The sequence below is a fragment of the Gadus chalcogrammus genome, chromosome 16 (assembly GCF_026213295.1).
Source record: "Gadus chalcogrammus isolate NIFS_2021 chromosome 16, NIFS_Gcha_1.0, whole genome shotgun sequence".
NCBI lineage: Eukaryota > Metazoa > Chordata > Actinopteri > Gadiformes > Gadidae > Gadus > Gadus chalcogrammus.
Genome location: NC_079427.1, coordinates 30420413 through 30438983, shown reverse-complemented (window position 1 = coordinate 30438983; position 18571 = coordinate 30420413). Strand labels below are relative to the sequence as shown.

Genomic DNA, 18571 nt, shown 5'->3' with positions numbered 1-18571 from the left:
CAGTGTTTTCCTGCTCTGTAAAGTCTTATGTGTAATTCAGTCTTTGACCTCAAGGTGGACTCTCGTATTATTTCTTGTAAATGTACCTTGTTTTATTTCTTGGGTTTATTCGTTGTTTATCCGCACACTTCCAGAAGCTAGCATTGCAGCTGCAGACAAGCCACGTTTTATATTTGCTAAGGTTTTATATTTTAAGCTTTTTTATATTATATATTTGATATACATTTATATATTTTTTGTGATAAATATTACATTGATTTCTTGCTCCCAGCAAATACGTCTTTATTTTCTTTTACCGTCAGGCACTTCTGCGGACGTCTATGAGCGGCTGAAGGGGTCCTCTTTACAGTCAGGCAGTATTGCGGACGTCTATGAGCGGCAGGGTTGTCAGATTGGGACAGATTTTCCGCCCAATCTGGCAACACTGGCTGCAGCCAGTGTTGCCTTTAATAGTTCGATGGCTGTACTGCGTGTTTCCTGATTGTGCGGGAAATCTGGCTCGATATGGCAACACTGTGAAGGGGTCCTCTTTCCACGGTGGCTAGGCTAAGGATTAGCTGACAAAATGCCGACTGTTAGCGTGAAACGGGATCTTCTCTTCCAAGCCTTGGGGGAAACGTACAGTGAGTTGCTGTTCTTTAATCTCCCCCTTACCACATAGTGAATGCTACTACTACTGTGCTAGTATTTTTCAACTTTGCCACATTGAATATAGTATTTAAATGATTGCATCATTTCCTGCCTCCTAACCAATCACGGTATAGAGGTGTCCCTCAGCAAGACCCCTGAGGCATAATTATGTCCCTCAGCAAGACCCCTAAGGTATAAAGATGCCCCTCAGCATGACACCTGAGGTATAGAGGTGTCCATCAGCAAGACACCTGAGGTATAGAGGTGTCCCTCAGGTATAGCGGTGTCCCTCAGCAAGACACGTGAGGTATATAGATGTCCCTCAGCAAGGCACCTGAGGTATATGTCCCTCAGCAAGACACTTGAGGAATAGATGTCCCTCAGCAAGACACCTGAGGTATATAGATGTCCCTCAGCAAGACACCTGAGGTATATAGATGTCCCTCAGCAAGACACTTGAGGTATATAGATGTCCCTCAGCCAGACACCTGAGGGGTCCCTCAGCAAGACAGCTGAGGTGTCCCTTAGCAAGACACCTGAGGTATAAAGATGTCCCTCAGCAAGACACCTGAGGTATATAGATGTCCCTCAGCAAGACGCCTATATAGATGTCCCTCAGCATGAAACCTGAGGTATGTCCCTCAGCAAGACACCTGAGGTATAAATGTGTCAACAACCTCGGTGTTAAAATGGACCCACAACTTAATTTTGACACCCACATCAAACACCTCTGTAAGACAGCTTTATACCACCTCAGGAACATCGCCAAACTCCGCCAATCACTCACCCTGGCTGATGCAGAGAAGCTCGTCCATGCCTTTGTCTCCTCCAGGTTGGACTACTGCAATGCACTCCTCATTGGGATCCCTGGCAAGAGCATCCAGAGGCTCCAATACATTCAAAACAGTGCTGCCAGGGTCCTGATGAGGGTGCGCAAGCATGACCACATCACCCCCATCCTGAAATCACTGCACTGGCTCCCTGTCTCACTCAGAATTGAGTACAAGGTCTCCCTCCTCACCCACCAGTGCCTTCACGGACTTGCCCCCCTCTACCTTCAGGAACTCCTCACCCCCCCGACAAACTCACGTACACTCCGTTCAGGATCCACTCACACCCTCCAAACCCGACATACGAAGCTGTGCACCATGGGTGATCGGGCCTTTTCTGCTGCTGCCCCTAGACTATGGAACGCCCTCCCTGACCACCTGAGGGCTCCACAGACTACAGCTCTTTTTAAACGGAACCTCAAAACCCATCTCTTTAAAAGAGCATTTAGCTAAACTTTCTTTGAGGTTCCCCCTTTTTAATAGTTTTTTGTATTTTTTTCTCTGAAGCACTTTGAGATTCTTGAATATAAAGTGCATTATAAATAAAATTTATTATTATTATTATTATTAACTATCAACTATCCCTAACATGATCTAGAATAAAACAAATTTAACATTGCTTGATTATATTCATAAATGTAATCCACTTAATTTAATTAATTTGTATTAAATGTTGTATTTATTCAATATAAATACTTACTGCCATGGCTGCATGTGCAGTCCTCCCCATCTCCAAAATCAGCCGGGTTTGGATTGTTCCAACATCGTCCTCACTGGTGTAGCTTAGCTTGAACCGGGGATCCAGTGAAGAGACCATATTTAGCAGTTCCTGTGTGAGAGGGTCGTTGTACTTGTCGTCCAAGTAGGTCATGATTTTATTCTTGATGGTGCAGGTGAGATCTGACTCATCAGCCTGCACTTTGAGGATGGAGGACCTGAAAAGGGGGACGACAGGCTTCACAAAGGAAACACTGATGTACTTTTCGCTGGAAAGTGCATCAGTGAACTCAGTGAGAGGTTGAAGGGCTTTATTGATGGACTCCAGGATGTCTGTGTCCTGCCAGCTCGGGATGAAGTGTCCCTCAGCAAGACACCTGAGGTATAAATGTGTCAACTATCAACTATCCCTAACAGCTCCAGATGAGCTGGTTGTTGCTTTCCATGGTTGACAGTGAACTTGTGTAGGGAATATGGGTACTAATTGTAACGTGGGTAGAGTGGCCACATTACAATTAGTACTCTATAATTGCATTCCATTTAAAAGATAGTAGTACCATAGTATAGTGCACCAATCAACAGAAACAATGTGTACTTTAAAGTTCCCTTTAACATGCATGTGTCTTAACGGAGACCGTTATCTGTTACAGCGGACGAGGAGTTTGATGAACTGTGCTTTGAGTTTGGGCTCGAGTTGGATGAAATAGTAAGTACATGCATATCCTTGTTTAGGTCCAAATAAGAGTATTCACTCTACAATAAATATGTCGTAATTAATGTTTAAAATGGTCAACAGTAACTAACCCCATGTGACCCTTACAGACCACAGAGAGAGAGCAGATCAGTCGCGAGCAGGGGGACTGCAAGGCATCAGGGGCCTCCGAGGTGGTGCTTTACAAGATCGATGTGCCAGCTAACCGCTATGACCTGCTGTGTCTGGAAGGCATTGCCCGGGGACTGCAGGTCTTTAAGGATAAGTGTGTATACTTCTTTTAATTCACTCCCATCTGGCCACTCTTGCGATTCATGGGCCCACCCAGGGCATATTTATATTCTATAGCTACCTAGCACCACTGAAAAAAAAAAAAGTGATGCAAAAAAGCAACCTTTTTTACAATTTCCATGAAATGAAATTAATGTTGGGCGGCGGGCGCCCATGATCCAATTTTTGAAATGGGCAAATCTGGCAAAAAAAACGTTGTCCAATTCTTCTCAACGCTGATTGGCTATCGCGGCTTTGCGTCACACATAGGAGCGTAAAAAGTTACATTTTTTTGAACTCAAAGCATTGGTGCGTTGTGAGCAGTGGCGGCTGCTGGTCTTTTAAAGAGGGGAAGCTCATTTTTGGCCTACATCAAAATAGTTGTCAATTTATTTATACCTCAATTCGGCCTTCCGTTCCTTTTCAAGAAAATGCTAGCTGGCTAGTTCACTCCGACCTAGCCAACAGTATAAATGAACGAACTAACGAAACGATATTAATCTCGGAACAAGGAAATGCGGAAAGTATGTTAAACTGAAACAAGGAAATACAATAAATGTGTTTTATTCACAGTGTAAGAAATTAATAATGGAAGCAATTTCGCCAAGCAAATACCAAGAAATGTGTTGCAGTTTGTCATGAGACTTTACTTGCAAAATCCGCGATGGGACTGAACTCAGATAGTGAAGTGACTGTGTATATCTCAAAATAGCTGTCAATCAAAAAGTGATTCAGACTTTCGACTGATCCTCCAATCATAACGCGGAAGCCCAGCGTCCAGGCTAGCACAGGCCAGCCCACTGCTCCATCCACCCCCAGAGACGCTGAGCGTCCGGGGGCGGGACAAATCTGGGCATTTATCCAATGACCGTCGAGTTTCGAGGCAATGAAAAAAACTGTTCCATGCAGTCTCATTGAAGTGAATGGACGCTCGGCTTCTACGGTCTAATGCATTGACATTACGGGAATGTATGAGAAGTTAACAAAATCGAGTCAGTCTTGGATAAGATTCTTATCGAACTCGTCTTCGACATGAACGTATTTTAACGAATTTGTAGTCAATGAAATGTTAACACAACAATACATATTTGACAATTTAATGTTCGAAATTTTAGGGGAAGCTGAGCTTCCCTTGCAGTCTTAGAGAAATCGCCACTGGTTGTGAGCGTAGGTGCGTTGGGCGCCTAGTTAGGTGCGTAAAATGCGCCTAACGCGCTGCTTTAGCGCGTGTAACGCATCTACGTGCCTAAACCAATGGTTCCTCATGCAAAAATACAGATTTTCTACGCCAGTGGCTAGAAAAGGGCTGCACGATTATTGCCAAAATGATTATCACGATTATTTTGATCAATATTGATATCACGATTAATTACCACGATTATTCATTGATTTGAGTGATGCATTTTTTTATTGAACATTCACGGAAACTTAACACTGCTTTAACATCCGTGATCTATTGTGCTATATTCCTGCTAATGTACAAATCTTTGCATGCATAACACCAACTTAAAACAACAGGGCAAAGATTCTACAACGTTTAAATTGTAAACGATTTATGTTGAACTTGTAAAATAGGTATTTATTCACGTGAACCTCCTAGAAGCGGGAAAAAAAAGAATCAAAACAATTAAATGCAGGACTATACAGAAAGGGCACTGCCTTAGAGTTGACAGGTTTTTGGAAAGAAACACCAGCCTGTCAACATTTTCTGGCTTTCGGGATGAGCGAAGGCAGGTCACCACATTACCCCCAGTGCTGAAAACTGTCTCTGAAGGGGAACTTGTAGCCGGGATGCAAAAGTACTTTTTTGCCAGCTTTGCGAGTCGTGTCTGGAGTCGCTGGTGTTCCCTCCACCAGCTCAGCGGGTCCTCCTCAGTGTCTAGGTTACCTGACTGTAGGTAAGACTGTAGCTCAGAGGCTATAGCCTGTTGTTGCTGCTGGGGAATGGGTCTCGGTGTGGTTCCCTCAGTGGTCTTGAAGAAGCTCCCCAAGGTCTTTTTCTTCTTTGGATGTGTGACATCCTCAGCAGTCTCACCATGGGGATCAGTTTGGCCCAACTCCTTGAAAAGTGAAAAATATGTGTATCAATGATCTAGAATAAAACAAATTTAACATTGCTTGATTATATTCATAAATGTAATCCAATTAATTTAATTAATTTGTATTAAATGTTGTATTTATTCATTATAAATACTTACTGCCATGGCTGCATGTGCAGTCCTCCCCATCTCCAAAATCAGCCGGGTTTGGATTGTTCCAACATCGTCCTCACTGGTGTAGCTTAGCTTGAACCGGGGATCCAGCAAAGAGGCCATATTTAGCAGTTCCTGTGTGAGAGGGTCGTTGTACTTGTCGTCCAAGTAGGTCATGATTTTATTCTTGATGGTGCAGGTGAGATCTGACTCATCATCCTGCACTTTAAGGATGGAGGACCTGAAAAGGGGGACGACAGGCTTCACAAAGGAAACACTGATGTACTTTTCGCTGGAAAGTGCATCAGTGAACTCAGTGAGAGGTTGGAGGGCGTTATTGATGGACTCCTGGATGTCTGTGTCCTGCCAGCTCGGGATGAAGTGTCTGGCCTTTCGGTCATCGGAAAAGACTTGAGCGATGGCCTTGTGCTGCTCCAGGACTCTTGAAATCATAGCCTGCCTTGATCCCCACCTTGTGGGACACTCGGTCTTGAGCGTATGCTTTGGCAGCTTCAGCTCCCTCTGTGCCTCTGCTAGCTGCCTTTTATGCCGCCAGCTGTAAGAGAAGCTGCTTACCAGCTTCTTGCAGAGACCCACTGCTCTGTCAATTTGAGGGTCTTTCATTGCGTTCTCTAAAAAGAAACATGAAACATACATATGTTAAACTAAAGCAAGTTAAACCTTCTCTTCTTGTGGTTTTTAAACAATTGATAAACAACAACCCCAATCATATTATTCAAGATTAAATTAGTATTGTTGTAGGCCTATGTACATTTATTTGGTTAGTTTAGCAGGGATAAGAACAGTCGCTGTATATTATAATTGTTACTTAAAAAGTATTCAAACACATTAACACAATCAGCATTTTTTTTAAAATCTTTTCATAAATATATCATGCAACTCACCTATTGCTAGATGGAGCCTGTGGCCAAAGCACCGCAGCCTAGTCCAGTTATTGAGAGAAGCTGCCTTGAAAACATTGGACCCATTGTCTGTTGTAATGCAGACAAGTCACTCCTCCTGCAAGCCCCAAGAGGCCATCGCTTCCCTCAGTCCCTGGGCAATTAACTCTCCAGCGTGGTCTTGCGGGAAAAATGCCGTTTGCAGGCATCTACTCTGCATCGCAAAATCATCATCGATGAAATTAACTGTCAAGCTCATGTACGGTTCCATCGTTCTACTTGACCATAGGTCAGTGGTAGTGGCAAAGTACTCGACAGATGTGAGATCCCTCTCTATTTCGCCTCGGCGTTTTGCATACAGTGCAGGTAATGCAACTGTGGAAAAATAATTTTGCGAGGGGATTACATACTTAAACCCTTCATTGCTGACGGTATTTATTGGACACGTATCTTTTGCCAAATGGAAAGTTATTGCATCGGTGATTACTGTGTGTCGTTGTGACTTGGAGGCATATGGTGTTGCGCTGTACATGCTAGCCTTGATTGAAGTCTGAGCTGCAGCTGACGAGGGACCGGGACAGCTGACTTTAGCAGCCGATGCAACACTTCTGGCCTTCATGCAAACCTCATATTGGATTCTGTGGTGTGCTTTCAGGTGGCGGAATAAATTTGTTGTGTTGCCATGCGAAGCAGCCACAACTCTCCGGCACCCTTTGCACATGGTTTTTTGCTGGTTTGTATCACTTGGCCTAAATCCGAAATATTCCCATATAACGGAAGAAGATCCGCGACGAGGGATAAAAATTCGATAAAAATTCGATATATTGTGCAGCCCTAGTCTAAAGCGTTCAGTGTGGCCGTACCTGTGGCCAGATTCTGCTGTCAAAATGGTGATGATTTTTTTAATCCAACTTAATTTTAAGGTGGCTACATTAAAAGGAAAAATAAAAACAATGAATATGGCAACTGTGTGTTCTGTCTGACCGGTGTTGGGTCCATGTTAATCCCAACCCCAAGTTGTTAGGAGGCTCAGTTTAGGCTGGATAATAGACCGGCAGAACCTATCACTATGGATGAGGTAGAATTCGCCATTGAAGTTTTATCATTATGAGGACTGCCACAAAATGTAATTCATGTGGAAGGAACTGGTGACGGTCATTGACTAAGACTAAATGAAAACTGTTGTGCACCGTACCACTGAGTCGGCTCTTGATCTGTGTTGGTCTTGGTGTGAGACAGTCGTAGTCATACCCCCAGCCCACTCTTCTAGTAATAAAACAAATGAAACGGAATGTAACAACTTTAGACCTCTCCTCTGCTACACACAGAAGCGCAGAACTGAACAAAACGCAAAACTACAGCTCCCGAGTCCTCCTGACGTAGCTCGGAATAAGGGTTGGTTTGTTCTCCTTTGGATTTCTTCGGCAGGACTCCAGACTAACTTTTTTCACTAGGAGCACTGTTGCACCTAACTGAAAATGTAAGGGTCGCAACCAGAAATTTTCGGGGCACACACTGTTAATCAACGCTAACCAAATATTCACATTTTTATTTTCACTGTATTACTCATAGATATTTTGATAACAGATGCAGAAATTACAATGTGCTTTTTCAAATTCGGCGTCACATTTTATTGTGATTCTCATCTATCCCAACGGTTTCCGGGCGTGCGCACGCATGCGTTCGACAAGCACGGAAGCGACAGTTTCCGTCTCCATTGAGAATGCATTATCAATTTATCGGACAACACAAACCTGAGGCAGAGTCCTGCATTGGTTCGGGTGACCCGCACAATTTGGATGAAACGAGTCGGGTTGGACGCCTGAACTGTCGGTCGGTTTTGCGTTAGCGAGCAAGACTTCTCCGGTGCTGGATATGTTAATCAGGAGCAGAGTAGTTAACCAAAACCGTCAACAGTGGATGATGGGCTTTTTTTGCAGAGCAATCTAAAGCACCACACCAAACACCAGATAGTGTAATTCCCCGGTGTTCCATCTGATTTTTTTATGTTGTTATTTTCCATTGGTTGCGGGTCGGCCGTCGATATCAATTTATAGTGGGTTTGGTCGGGTGCGGGATGTAATTCGCGCTACTGTCGGAAAACGGGTCTGATGCGGTTTGATGTATTGCAGGTACGGGCGGTTGCAGGGTTTGTAAAATAAGACCCGTGGAGGAATGACTGGCACTGGCACACTGGCCGAAGGTCGGAAGAACGAGTCATTAGTTTGCTTGCTCATTGTAAACGCACTTAGCAGGTTGTGAAATCTTTCGGCTTCATGGGGACAGGGCCTTAGAAGGCAAACGCACGTTTACCAAGTCGGGGAGACAGCGCCGGGCGAATTGCGCCACTATTTGACAATGGATCGTGGATGCCTGGGCTGATACATCAGTCTCAACTGTGGTCCGAGCTTTCACGAAGGCAGGAATATGAACTGCCAGGCAACAGCAGCGACACTGACTCGGATAATGACGAAAGGGAGCCGGGCATGTTGGATGCCGTACTCGCCCAACTGTTCAATTCGGATACTGAAGAAGAAGAATTCGAGGGATTCGTGGACGGGGAATGAACTGAAAAACTGAGCTTTAAGTGTTATACGTAACTGAACAATGTTGAGTTATGCACTAACGTTTGAATTAGCGGTATCAGACTGTGTTTCTTTTACGTGTTTACACCTGAACAAGGCTGGGAGATATTGTTAATATGCACATTAACATTTGAACATCGTTACCATGGGAGTGAACGGATTTGTCAGAACGCTTAATAAAGTTTGACTTTATCTGACTGTTTCGTTGACATTCCCTTGAGCACAGCTCGGTCTAGTCGATGCATAACGCAACCCCAGTCAAACGTTTGACTGCAGTATCTATTCTATGCGCCTTATAATCCGGTGCGCCCTATATATGAAAAAAGTTCTAAAATAGGTCATTCATTGAAGGTGCAATTTATGATCCGGTGCGCCTTATAGTGCAGAAAATACGGTAATATGATATTATGTAGATATAGAGCTCCAGGACTCCCGCCGGAGCACCCGAAATGAGTTAGAATATTTACAAAACACGGCCAAAGGCTGTGTGTGCCTCGCCATTGCGAATGGTACCGTGGCCGCAAGCTGCTCAGGGACACAACCCCACCCTCCTCCTTGGCCCGCCTCTCTCCTCATTTAAATTAAAGCTACAGACACCGAAACGGTGTGTTTTGGGAAAGCTCAATGTGCGACTGGCTTTCAGTGGCTGTAATTTTGCACCACGGCTGAGTTTTGGGAACGTCTTCAAGTGCTGTGTTAGGGGCCCACTAATATCTATATTAAAGCATCCATAAAGAAACATGCCATGGGACCTTTAAATAAACATTCTGAAATGAATTGAAGCTTGGAATCCGAACTAAATCATGTTAACCTGTTTTTAAATTAATTTACATTTATGTTCAAGGGCCACGTTTCCCGAAAGCATCGTTATGCCGCTTTTCCACCGCACATGTAGCTCGACTCGACTCGACACGACTCGACACGGTAGCAGCACGGGTCGTTTTCCACCGCAAATAGTACCTCCTGGACGTGGGCGGGGTCGGCTGCGCGAAAGGGCCGTGACGTATTTTTGTACGCAAACAACACCTACGCAACCCACACATGGACAGAACCCACATAACAACAATGGAGGACATCGATAACATTACTATTATTAGTTGGCATGTTGAAGAAGTTGAAGAAGTGGAATATGTTGGCTGCGGCGCTGCTATGGCTGTTACCAGCATGGTTGCCATGTCGCTCTCGTGACTTCGTCACACTCTCTGGCCAATCAGTGGCCGGCCGTCTGCCGACGTCACCTTTTAGCATCGGCTCAGCCGCTTGGAACCTAGAGCGAGGCGGTACTAGAAAAAGCAGCCACTTCAGATACCATGTTTTCGCGGTGGAAACGCAAAAAATGCGAGCTGAGTCGTGTCGAGTCGTGTCGAGCTGGTACCATGCAGTGGAAAAGCGGCATTAGCATAAGTGAAGTTCGTCGTACAAAGCATTGTACAGTTTTCACACCGTTTCCCGAAAGCATTGTTGCATAACGAACGTCATGAAAACACTCCTAGCTAATGAGGGCTCCAGGGGTACTCGTAGGGTGCTAAGAGCATCGTTACTATAGCCTCAGTGGAGTCACCAGCTGGACATTCCATGGTATTGGATGTGTTTTTATTAAAGGGGACATATTATGAAAATAAAACTTTTCCTGGGATTTGGGGTGTTGTTTTGGGTCTCTGGTGGTCCCATACGCATATAAACTTTGAAAAAAGTCTGTACATGATCTTTTGAATGAGATATGCATTTCTGAAAGTACCCCGCCTACAGTTACCAAACGAGCGAGTCAGTTTCGGCGCCCCATCCTACGTAGGAAGGGGGCACAGAATATTACCTCCCACTCCTCTCCAATCGGAGCATAGCTAAGATTTTGTGGACCAGTGGACGAGCAGCTCCGGCGGGAGAAACTCTGCGGTTTCCCCGGGAGTTCAATCTAAGCTCCGGGATCACAATCCCTGTCCCTTTCTGCCGGACTGCCGCCGAAGCTTCGGCGGCAATCCAGAGGAGGAGACATGGACGAGAAAGGGATTGTACTCCCGGAGCTGAGCTGCCAAAGCTTCGGCGGCAGTCCGGCAGCTTCGGCGGTGTACTCCGGGAGCTGAACTGCGGCCGTAGCTTTCCGGCTGCTCCGGCGGGCTGTACTCCGGGAGCTGCACTGCAGCCGAAGCTGGCAGGTCCGGCAGGCAAAGGTCTCGGCGGCAGTCCGGCAGCTCCGCTCCCGGAGTACAATCCCTTTCTCCTCCATGTCGCGGTTTATGGACTTCAGAGAATCAAGGGCAAAGTCAAGGCCGAGATATCCCCCACTACGAGTCTTCACTTGTTGTGGAAGTGCCAGAGACGTCAGACGCAGTCTGACACAAAGCTTTTGGGTATGATATTAGATATAATATTATATAAATACTATTGCTGTCAAGCGATTAAAATATTTAATGTGAAAAAAAATTCTATGCTAAATATCCCTTGATTTCTTTGTCCCATTAATTTTTCTCATTTTAATGCTCTTATCAACATTGAGATGTGCATCGGCTTGCCTTGTGCAAATGTTTTTTTATTGACAACATTGGCATATACTGATCAAAACAGGACGATACAAAAAAAAAGCCTATAGTGCAATTATACGATGAACATACAAACATACTGCCTTGAACATAGCAGTCAGGCTACTGCTTCTTTGTCTTGAGTCAAATAAAAAAATTGCGTTGATCGCGCGATAAAAATATAAAAATATTAAAAATGGTTTGCGTTAACGCCGTTAATAACGCGTTTAACTGACAGCACTAATAAATACCCATGTATAATATCATTATAATATTATATGATATAGAGCTCCAGGAGTCCGCAAACGGCAACAATCCCTTCTCCTCCATGCTGTGGTTCAGTCTGACAGCTCATTGTTCAATGGGCAGCAGCTCATTTACATTAAAGCTACAGATACCAGAAACGGCGCACTCTGAAGGGACTGAAACAAAGGGGAATAGCGGTGGGCGAGATGTTTTTCCCTTAAAGCTATTTCCAGCAAACAGCTTCAAAAACATGTTTTCTGGAACTCAAATACTATGTTCACTTGTTAAGAAAACACCATAATATGTCTCCTTTAAAACACATCAAATACCACTGAATGTCTAGCTGGTGCAATTTCGCAATACCCCAAAAACAGTGGTTACCGCCGATATATTACTCGTAGACTGTTAGATTTAAACGGCAAAGACAGAGACATGTTAGAAGTCAACAACAACATAATTTATTGCAGCATTTGAAAATTCCAAAAATACATGCGCAGACGAAATGTACCGATCAAACGCCACGTCACAAGGCAACACTATCACAAGGCATATAATAAAATAATCAAATGATTCCACTGCTCTAGTGTGGGAGGACGCTTTCGAGCTGCACTTGCTGTCTCCCTCTGATTTTAATTCAACCAATGTGGTTAAAATGTCCTCATATTGATCAATGACAGAAGACATACTGCACATGAGTCATGCTAAGACCAGCGGGTGTCGGAGAATTTCTGCATGCGTTTTTTGTTGCGATTGTTTGCCGTAAAGCACTGGCACTTCGGTGAGGCTGTGATGAAGTTCACTATTTATTGGACCCTGTCTAGACAGTTTTGAACATCCCTGACCTGGAGTGAACAATCGGCAAGTTGATTGTGTATAACCGAGGGGGTAAAATCGCCCGTCGTCACGGCACAGGCTTTCTTGGTTCACTGGAGAATGCGGGGTTTCGCACGGAGACTATACCTCTTTATAATAATTTGCATACTCCTGAATGTTAATTTTTTTTTATGAATGGAGACACCTGCATGCAAGAATGACATTTCGTCTGAGTGTAGGCTACAAGCGTGATTAACTATTGACAAGTGCAAAAAGATCTACGTATTCCTTATTTTGCTGACCACTTGTTTTTTATCCCGACATAACCCTCGTAAGGACAGTTCCTCTGCGTCTCTCTCGTAGATCGCACTTTCTTTCAACGTCATTGTTTAGTATGACTGCATCGCCTTCTCTCCCATGATGATCAGTAGCTCGCGGATTTCACTATCTCTCCAGTTAGTACTGCTCATGCAGGGTTTCCCCCAGCACTGTCTTGTTAAGGCGGCCGCCTTAACAAAACTAGGGCCCCGCCTTGACTACCAATGTATTAAAAAAAAAAAAAAAAAAAAAAAGTTGAAAAAAAAAAAAAAAGTTGAAAAAGAAAAGCGAGATTTTTCTGCCATGAATAGGGTAAGCCCATCATCTTCTCACTATCTTAGTTCAAAATTTAAAATATTAAATATACAACATTGACTTCATTCACTCTATGTGTAGATAAAGACAGACCTGCGAAACTGCAGGGCAAGAGTCTTACAGCCTGCATGAAGATCAGCATCAATGGCCCACCAGTGTCTAAGTTCAATTACAGCAGGGCGCTAGAACTGTTCTTTGCACAGCCACGCAGAATTGCATGCACTGATGCCTCTTGTCAGCTGTGCCGCAAATAAGATCCAAAAAAGGAACTGTAAATAGTTGAATTTGCATACAAAAGTTAAGTGTATTGTCCATTATTTGTATTTAATTTGCACTTTTCTTTAATTTTATTTTGTAGTGTCTGCATGTTTGCACAACATTTGTACCTACTGTTGTTTATTTATATGGAAATAAACAGTTGTTTATTTCATTCATGCGTACTGGCATCTTTGAGCAAAATACCCCCAAAATTTTTCGGCGCGGCGCTTTCCGCCGCGCCAACAACACCACCGACTGCTTACCACCTTGACTGAGACATTTACTGGGGGAAACACTGTCATGATAATATTGCTCTGTTGTCTCTGTGGAGACAGCGCAGCAACACCTCTACCCAAGCTGTTTTTAATTTTTGTCATATGGAATTATTTGAGGGGGGAAAATGCTGTGAAAATTGTACACACGGTGCGTTCAGGATTAGGACTGATATAGCATATGTTGGCCTCATCATCATCATCATCGCCTACTACCCCTTCTGGGGCTTAGTTTGTACACTGAAAGCACCGGTAGGTTGTCCCTCGTGGATCACTCTGCAGGTCATTCCCTCATAGGTGTTTCTGATGATGTTAGTTAATTTCTCTGGGACTCCGTAGTGCCTGAGAAGCTTCCAGAGGGTCTCCCTGTCCACACTATCGAAGGCCTTCTCGTAGTCGATGAAGTTGATGAATAGCAGTGAATTCCACTCGAGTGACTGTTCCAGGATGATGCGCAGTGTCGCAATCTGGGGCCGTATTCACAAAGCATTTTATCTTACCGCTAGGAGTGCTCCTAACTCGCGCTAAAACATTTTACGTAGGAGTTTTTTCTTAAGTTATTCACAAAGCCGCTGAGACCTACTCTTACTAAGGATAAATCACAAAGAGTGAACTAAGAGTGACGCGCCGTTGCTATGGATTACGTCAATTCTCGTGCACGAGTTTAGAAGCGGTCAGTTCGGTGATTGGTTGTTCAGACGAGCCCACTGAATCACCGAAAAACAAGGAAATAGCCTAGGCTAGAAATGAATTCCTATTAAGTAGTTATAGTGCAGTTAGCAGAATACACACATGATGACAATTTTGTGCAGACCACGATAATGACGTTGTAGCCTGCACGTTCAAGAGAGAGAGAAAGCAAACAATAAAAATACGTAAAATCTAAAAGAAAATAAATGTTACGAACTACCCAAGTGTTGACTGATTTGTGCCAAGGTGTTTACCTAAAATGTGTTTTCAAAGTGATCCCTAAATGCCTGTCCACTCGGTTCCACACGGCCAAATTCCTTGTAATGTTGATGTTGACGCCATCATCATCATCATCATCGTCTGGCTGTGGAATGTTCCTCCGCTTGCAGAGGTTGTGTAGAATGGCACATACAGTGATTACTGTGCTTGCCCTCTCTGGGGTGAGGCGTATTTCGCCGTGGAGGACATGAAACCGACGTTTCATCTGCCCAATTCCTCTCTCCACAACATTTCGTGTATGTTTGTGTGCTCGCAAAGAGCCAATACGATGTGTTTTACGCATAGGACTATTACGTAATCTGCGTAATCACTTACATGTTACACTTTAACTGTGCTCCCGGTTGTGGATTGAGGTAGGGTGTCTAGAGCCACGTCTTGCATGGATAGAGTCACTGTCACCCAGCAAGTGAAAAAGCTGCCTCAGACCGCTCACCATTAAAATGCGCGAATCATGGGTAGCTGAAGATCCAGGCCACTTTGCAACAACATCCAGTAGGCTATGTTAACATTTGCATCAAAAACAACCTGCGTGTTGATGGAATGCACTTTCTTCCTATTGACGAACACGTCTTTTGATGGCGCAATTATTTGTATTTTTTATAAGTTATATATATTTTTTTATAACTTATAATTTTTATAACATTTTATTTCGGGACTAATCGGATTATTCCTGTTAGTCGGGGATGTTATTGCATCGCGCATTAACTCCACAATAAATTGAATACCCTAACATTTCGTCTCGCAGGCATTTTAAGATTCTTTGTGAATAGGTCTTACTGAGTTAGGAGTCCTCTTGAGGACTTTTAAGCTCTCCTAGACTTAGGTGCTACTTTTAGTCCTAAAATACTTTGTGAATTGCTCTTAGTGAAAAAAGTTAGGAGTCCTAAATTTAAGAGTGACACGCCCATTATTTTTAGGAGTTACTCCTAAATTCGCCAGTTAGGACCTACTTTTAGCCCTAAGATCCTTTTGTGAATACGGCCCCTGGTCTGTACACGATCTGTCTTTGCGGAAGCCAGCCTGCTGGTCTCTAAGCTGGGGGTCAATCACATCTTTCATCCTGTCCAGTAAGATCCTGTAGAAGACCTTTCCTGGGAAGGAGAGTAGCATGATCCCCCTATAATTTCCACAGTTGCTCAGGTCCCCTTTCTTTGGCATCTTCACAAGATAGCCCTCCTTCCATTCGCATGGGATGTTTTCCTCTTCCCACATCTTCTTAAAGAGAGGGTGGTGCATCTCTCCCATGGTCTCTGAGTCCGTCTTCAGTGCCTCGGCCGGGATGCTATCTGGTCCTGCAGCCTTGCCGTTTCTAAGTTTTTTAATGGCTTTCCTGATCTCCTCCCTTCTTGGTACACTGAGGTCTATTGGCAGATCCCTGTCTGATTGTTGGATGTGTGGTGGGTCTTGTGGGGCTGGTCTGTTGAGAAGTTCCTCAAAATGTTCCAACCATCTTTTCTTCTGTCCTTCCTCCCCCATTATTGGCTTTCCCTCTTTGTCCTTTACTGGTCTTTGAGGTTTACTGGTCTTTCCTGTCAGCTTTTTGGTGGTGTCATACAGGTCCTTCAGATTCCCATGTCTAGCTGCTTCTTCTGCTTCTAATGCAAGGGCCTCTATGTAGTTCCTCTTGTCGGTCTTCAAGCTTTTTTTTCTTATTTGCTTCCCTGTACTCTATTTGTGCCTTTACTTTCTCTGCTCTTGTACGACTGCTGTTAAGAGCTGCCTTCTTTTCTTTCCTCTCCTTCACCTTCTTTATTGACTCTGCTGATATCCAAGCCTTGTGGTTATCTTTCTGTGGTCCCAGTGCTACATTGCAGGTTGTAATTACCGTTTCCTTTACCACCTTCCACATCCCATCTGTTTCTTTCCTCACCTTCTTTATCTAGCTCTTGCAGGGCATGAAACTTGTTCTTTAGCTCGATCATGAATTTTTCTGCTGCTGCTGGATCTCTTAAAAGTGCTGTGTTGAATTTATTTCTCTGGTTCTTCTCACCTGTCCAGTTTCTCCTCAACTTTAATTGGACTTTGGCAACGAGAAGATGATGGTCTGATGCTACGTCAGCTCCTCTTCTGACTCGTACATCTAAGAGGGACCTCCTAAACTTTTTGGTGACACATACATGGTCTATTTGGTTCTCAGTGGAGAGGTCCGGTGATACCCATGTGGCTTTGTGTACTCGCCTGTGGGGGAAGACACTTCCTCCGATGACAAGGTTGTTATTTGCACATAGTTCTGCGAATCTCTCTCCATTTTCGTTCATCTCGCCTAGACCATGCTGCCCCATTATCCTCTCATAGCCTCTGTTGTTACTTCCTATTTTTGCATTAAGATCTCCCATTAAGATGGTAATGTCGCTTTCTGAGTATCTCTGGATGATGGTCTGTATTCTGCTATAGAATTCGTCCTTGCTAATTAATAATTAATTGTTTCATATTTGTAGCATTCATATTATTGCAGTCTATTGTTGTCGTAGGATACTCTGTTGTTGGCCTTGATGGGGTGATATTTTTTTGCTGCCACAAAATAAACAGTTTCATCAACATTCCTGCGTCTCCCCCTCCTACAGAGCACATTTCAGCACCGTGTCAGACAGTTAGCCCACGAACGTCGTTAGAGCAGTGCACGCCTGTTCATGTTAAGAGGAGTTTCGGGAAACGCTCGAAAGAAATCTGCAAAGGTTCGCAAGATCCTTTGTGAGAATGATCGTACGAGCGTGGATCCATCGTTATCGGGAAACGGGGCCCAGAGCTAAATATGATTGTGTTTTCGTTCCTGTTAAAATTTTGTTGACCACTAATCTAGTGATGTCAAAGTCACATGAATTCCGACAGGATATTCTGCCGAAGAAAAGTCCTACAGTCAGTGGGTGAAGCTATTAGAAGGGGATTTTAATCTACAGTGGCCTGTCTAAACAATGAAACCTTTCAGTTTACTGCTGCTGGCTGGCTGAGTGTGTGTCCATCAATCACACGCTTACAGATCCCTGCGTTCAGCCACATGATTGGCTGAAAGAAATATGAAGCGAAAGAAAGTGAGGAGGTGTTGTGATTGACGTGAATATCTTCTGTGTTCCAGGATGGAGGCTCCGCGCTACCGACGTGTGAGCCCAGCCAGTGGAGAGCCTCAGAGGCTTCTTGTGACTTCAGAGGTGGGTGGATACAATGAACCAAACGGAGAATGAATATGAACAAGGGGTGGGAATCACAGGTTACCTCATGATGTGATTCGCAATACACATACCTGCAAACTTGTCGCTTTTCGGCGACAATTAACGTTTTCTTGGTCAATTGGGTCATTCACGTGAATTGCGTAGAACCAGTTATTTTTTAGGTGCGGGGGAGGCTGCCCTTCATATGCATGCCATGCAGGCTAGAACTGCGAAACATTATTGGATAATTCTTATAATAGACATTTCTCTGGGCCAATCGGAATCTCAGCACTTGATTCAGAATCTTGAAGCACACAGCGCCGTCTGAGCTCGCCTTTGGATGAGACGCCTGGCTACCGCACGAGTCTGATGGAAACTCTTAACGTCATTTTGAAGTTGGGTATAAACGGTATAGAAGGTACACCAGTGTGAATTTGCGCTACGGTATGGATTTTGACGTGACCGGTAGACAGTGTTGAATGTTACGCGTAACAAAATAAGTCACGCGTTAATACAGTAATCTAACTACTTTTCATGTAAAAAGTAAAGTTACGCGCAACTACTGAAAATATGGTATTTCAATTCGGCGCTACGTTGCTTTTCCCAGATTTGACAGCGATACTGCAGCCTCAGGAAGTATGCTATTGGCCAGGTGCACAAGAACTTAACTTCCGGGTTTTCTGTGGTGGGCACGACTGTTTCCGGTTGTAGTGGAGATGCAGTAACATTTCATCTAAGATCTACTTTACAATTTGTAGAAGGTTACGCTAGATGAATGCTTTTATTAATTGGTAGCACAAAATAAATGTACTTTCTACAACATAAATTAAAAACTTGTAGATATAGATATCTGTATATATATATACAGGTCCTTCTCAAA

The 18571-nt window shown here is 43.9% G+C and overlaps 1 protein-coding gene across 2 annotated transcripts in view; it reads left to right on the top strand.

The window, feature by feature from the left end:
• The first annotated feature begins 379 nt into the window (after positions 1-379).
• Positions 380-18571, top strand: part of farsb (phenylalanyl-tRNA synthetase subunit beta) — a 36489-nt gene continuing 18297 nt past the window's right edge. The window contains exons 1-4 of one of the 2 annotated variants that reach the window (XM_056611706.1): positions 380-623; positions 2828-2883; positions 3000-3154; positions 17619-17691. In XM_056611706.1, the coding sequence (XP_056467681.1) occupies positions 566-623; positions 2828-2883; positions 3000-3154; positions 17619-17691 (342 nt within the window). In that variant the 5' untranslated portion in view covers positions 380-565. The remainder of the gene's footprint in view (positions 624-2827; positions 2884-2999; positions 3155-17618; positions 17692-18571) is intronic. The other variant, XM_056611707.1, reaches the window with a different exon arrangement.